The 5,000-nt window shown below is 40.9% G+C and overlaps 1 protein-coding gene across 1 annotated transcript in view; it reads left to right on the top strand.

The window, feature by feature from the left end:
• The window catches only part of LOC138050377 (uncharacterized), an 8,310-nt gene extending 4,604 nt beyond the window's left edge, over nt 1–3,706 (top strand). The window contains exons 7-10 of the mRNA XM_068896716.1: nt 199–357; nt 691–807; nt 1,250–1,879; nt 3,279–3,706. Coding sequence (XP_068752817.1) covers nt 199–357; nt 691–807; nt 1,250–1,879; nt 3,279–3,329 — 957 coding nt within the window. The 3' untranslated portion in view covers nt 3,330–3,706. The remainder of the gene's footprint in view (nt 1–198; nt 358–690; nt 808–1,249; nt 1,880–3,278) is intronic.
• Nucleotides 3,707–5,000: the final 1,294 nt, after the last annotated feature.

Here is a 5,000-nt window from a genome sequence, read left to right as displayed (position 1 = left end):
CTAAGCGACTGTGATTAGATCGAGATCGATACGCGTGCGAGAATCAACGCAAGGGTGCCCCTGCAAACAAGAAAAGAATCTTCAGGGCGGATACTTCGGTGTCCCTTACAGAGAAAAATTTAGATTTCTTTTGGCAAAATAAGGAGGCGTTCTCCTTCGATCGAACACAATTAACCTTATGCTCTTGACCTTTTCTAGATCGACGACCACGCGTGGAAACTGAAGACGCACGTGACTGGTGTTTTGGTAAATTATCATACCAAAGCATCAGTCTTCATAGACTGCTGCCAGTTCCCACACGACAGCAATTTGACGATAAACATATTGCTCCACACTCTGTTGTGGATTCAGTCAACGGTGAGATGATACTTTTTCTTTTCAAGTGATTTCACGAACTTTATACAGTTGTGAAATTAAAAGTCATTAAACACCAGATAAAGAATGGATTTTTACTGGCTTCTTTTCCGTCAGTCCCCAGAACTACCGGAAGAATGAATTCTTAACTTGAATTCATTGGCATAAAGGAACCGTGATTGTGTGAGAAAAATATTCAACACAGTTAATTAAATCTTTTATTGCACGTCCTCAGCTGGCATTGAGACGGGGCTTTCTTAACGAAATATATAGTGATGTCACTACTTGTCGCAAGCTTTTGTTTAACTCTTCCTTCTCTTTTTATTTTTGGTTTAGTCTGGTCGCCTATTTCCTACGTTACACCTTCAAATGGACAACTGTTGGAGGGAAAATAAAAATCGATTTGTGTTGTGTTTCCTGGCAGTACTGATCGAAATGGGCATTTTTACGAAGGTAAAAACGTGTGCGTTGATTGTTATAAATGGTTTTCGTTTCCGATCTACGTTGTACCAGGGAACAGACGCAGTTATCATTTCATTAAAATTTTGTTATATAAGTCAAATTGCTTCCGTACTGCCGTGCTTCTGTTTCTTAATAGATTAACGAAAAAGGAAAAAAAATATAGTAAGAAGATTAGTGACATCCTCGGGCATCGCCGCGTGTGCCACTTTTCTTGTTCTTACATGTGACGTCATCTGTGATCAACTGAACCTTCGCTCAACAACATGGAACGGTTAAACTGAACACACCCCCTTATAGTTAAATTAATTGACAACTATTATAGTTTCAACTTAACCCTCCCCCCTCCCCCCTTCCCAAAAAAAAAAGAAGAAAATTATCTTATAGTTCGGAGTGGCAGGTTTGAATTTTTGTCCTTTTTCTCTTTGTATGGCAGATAAAGATAAGTTTCCTTATGGTTGGACATACGCAAGAGGACATCGATCAGATGTTCTCATGCATTTCCAGACGCCTGAGCAAAAACAACGCCCGGACCCTTGTCGAGCTTATCAGAGAGATTGGGTTGAGTTACACCCCAGTCATTGAAGTTGATATACTAACGTACATGTATGACGTAAGAAGATGGCTGGAGGAGTGTATCGTTCCCAATCTCTCCGGGCACATTCACCAACACCAATTTAAGCTCGTCAAGGGTCCGGACGGGAAGGCACTTTTCTTCTATAAGAAGTGGTCGACAAGCCCGGCATGGCAACCTGCTCAAGGCCTCCATATTGTCAATGGAAGACCCAAAGGGGTTCCAGAGCTTATTGCCCAGGACAAGAGTCACATGAACTTCGCCAAGATGGTTCAGGACCTTCCGAAATACCGCCTTCATTTCGACTCCGACGCAACGAGGTGGTGGGAGAGATTTATCGAAAATGAAGGCCCTGAGGAATCACAACCTAAATGGATACTTCCTTTCCTGGAGGCCCAGCAACCACCACCACTCGAAGCTGGGGTCGGATGCGATCCTGGTATCAACGAGGGATTGTTGAGCTTGGTTGAAAGGGAGGAACGGGAGGTCGAGGTATTAGCCATTACGATTTACTCCCACCTAGACATCTTACACTCCACATATTCCATTATTTACAATCTCATGGTTCAAAAGTCTCAGCTCTTAGGCGAACGCCAAAACAATGAACGCTGAATGAGATAGCTTGAAAGAGAGTTTTATGGGTAATGGCTTCCCTAGGGAGTCTTAGAACTGTTCCATTCTCTTCCAGTAAAGTGTTAAACCAGAATTGCTTGTAATCTCGCAATTTGATTGGCTAATTTGCCGTTGTCGATAAGAGTAAATGCTGCTCGTGTTAAAACGCTCATTTTGAGAAATAAATTGCGATAATTTTATAGACAACGCTTGCTGTTTCTTTGTGCCACTATCCTGGTCATGATCTTAAATAAAAATTTTCTTTAACTTTGCATATTGTGGTAAAAAACAAATCGAACGTGGTTCAGTATTGTCTGTCCTCTTATCGACATCGAGGTGCACAATTTGACCTCTGCGATGACGAGTATTGTTGTCGAAAATATTCGTTAATTTGCGAAGCGGTTGTTCGTTTCCCAAAAGAAGGGAATCCGTGGATTCCCTTCAACATGCTTTTTCTTAACCAGAAAATTTCGATTTTCGGCCTTTTTAGTCATATCCTCAGACGTGACCAATTTCCGTATAACGGGTAAATCCGGGGTAGTTTATTCTCAGCATGCACAACAAATACTTTGATCACTTTGTCACGGTTAATTGCATCAGTTATTCTCAGCGGTTTTGTATAACCCTGTTTCAAATGGGAAGGGAGGTGGTGGAGAGTTCGCCAAGCCTGGTTTTATCATGGTCTGGAAGTTGAATTACAGCCATAACCTTTCTTCTTGCCATCTAGGTGACAGTTGGACGCAAAAGAAAAACCAGTGGGAAACAAGGGCAACGGAAAAAAAAACCTGGTAAATTTTGAATTATATGCATATATTCGGATTATGAAATGACTTTCTGACTTCGTGCACTTCATCCGAATCTGGGAAGTGATTCATTGTTCAGGATATCCTTTGCTCAGAAACCAGCCCTTTTTGAAAAAAAATTGTCAGTTTTTATTTTCATTCTAAACCTTCCGTAACCAATTGCTTTTTACCCCCCGTCTGTTTGCCAATAATCTTACCTATGCACAGTCTTACCTAGCACAGTGACAACGACAACGAAAACAACAACAACAATTACATCACTCGAACAGCACAGAAATCCTTACAATTAACAAATGGTACGCCCTTAGCCGACAACTGAGTTAGAGTTGCACGCGAGAAGTTGCAATGAAACAAATCATGTAATCAATGACATAAAGAAATGGTAACTGAAGAAAAGATTACTTGGTTGGTTTACCAATGTCCTTGTTAGAACTGCGAGTCTTTAAAGAGACATTCTTTTCTTTTTTTTCCCACAGGAAGACTTGACCACACTGCGATACAAGCTGACGATCAAGCTTGCACAGTAGCCGCTGGCAGCCATCATTTCATGCCGGATTTTCATGCCGAAATAAAAACGAAAAAACAAAAACAAAAAACAAAAAATGCAAAAAGCACAAAATAAACAAAAAACGGCTCTTTTAAGAGCCACCATATGGCCGAAAGTCATTAACCAACAATTGTCTTATACCCTTGCCCTTACGTGACGTCCTTCCAAACTGAGATTTCCTTGAAACAGCACAAACAAAATGGGAGTAGTTGATTTCATTTTAAGGGGCTTATCACGGTATTTTAGCTTTGCTCAAAGTACAAAAAAAAAAAACAGTCTTTGCATTAATAGCAAGCCAAAAATAGTACTTTACCTTTTATTACCAATAACTATATCATGGCAAGGGTTGAAATGGACTACAACTTGAAAAACTTGCCGGTTTTTCAAAATTGGACGCGGTGATTTAAAGAATTCGTTCAAACTATGTTTAGGATAGCTCGTCGCGATAAAATTCTTTTACATCTTATCCTCAGTGCGCCAAAGATATTTAGCGCGTAATATAGCGTTCTAAGTTGACAGTTGCACCCAGTTTGGACGGAAAAGCTATAAAAGTGCCGTGACAGAGCCCTTGGGTGGTGCACACATTCTGTCTGCCTGAGTGCCTTCCTCGTCTGCAACTTCAGAGGTTATCAGAAAGTCGCTTCTCCTCTACCACTTTCTATGACGGCTACCATTGAAACACACATTGATCTCTTCTGACTGCGTAAATCTATGACTTAGGTGGTCTAACAACAGAAAGAAAGAAATTTCAGTGAGGATTAGGGTACAAATATTTAGAAAATGCTAAGAATATATCTGGGTATTTTCATTTTCATTCTCTAAAATCCCTCAAAAACCCTTCTGAACACCCCATCCCTACCCCCCAAAAACCAGGCAACTCCAAATTTTCCGCTAACCCTCCCCCCTTTCCTCCTCCAAATCAGCTCGGGAATGATAGAAAACAAAAGCATTTCTCAAAGGAATGTCGAAGAATTTTTTTTTAAAGATACAGACATTTTTTTTTTAATCAATCACCCCCTCCCCCCCCCCCCCCGCTCAAGTGTTTACTCCCAGAAACTTCAAATCACGTGATCGATGTTACCCGACTTTTCAATCAAGATCTGGCAATAGTTTTCCTTGCAAAGGCCCGCTTGGTTTGCTAGTTTTTGCTGGGTTTGAGCTCTTTTCCCACTTGAGAAAGTGGCCGGCGCTCTACTCGTGGATCATTGTGTGAGATCAACTTGCGAAGCTGCCCAAAAAAAGATGCATACTAAACAACCTTCAAGTCAAGTTGGCGAGGTTTGTCGCTCATACAGCTGCAATCGAAATCAAGTACCGCATGGAGCCTAGGATGACGCGAAGCTGGTCTGAGGTGAGATCCTTTTTAGGTAAACAACTGTTTATTGCCTTAACTCCTGAGGACCCTGCAAAACCTTTTTTCTTCGGTATTTCCCTTAATTTACCGCTAGAAGTATAAGTAAGATCAACATTTTTCCCGCGTAAAACATCGCCATATATAATGAAATCGTAGTTTTTGGGGCTAAAGTCGGCCTGTCTAGTCACTATCGAAACTACCCAAATCTCACTAGTATTGAAGAAAATGAATGAATCCATCAGCAGCTATCGTGCTTATGCCCTAGTATAATACATTTAGGGTAGTTTGACAATAAAG

Source organism: Montipora capricornis, chromosome 6 (genome assembly GCF_036669925.1).
Source record: "Montipora capricornis isolate CH-2021 chromosome 6, ASM3666992v2, whole genome shotgun sequence".
Taxonomy (NCBI): domain Eukaryota; kingdom Metazoa; phylum Cnidaria; class Anthozoa; order Scleractinia; family Acroporidae; genus Montipora; species Montipora capricornis.
This window is presented reverse-complemented; position numbering and strand designations above follow the sequence as displayed.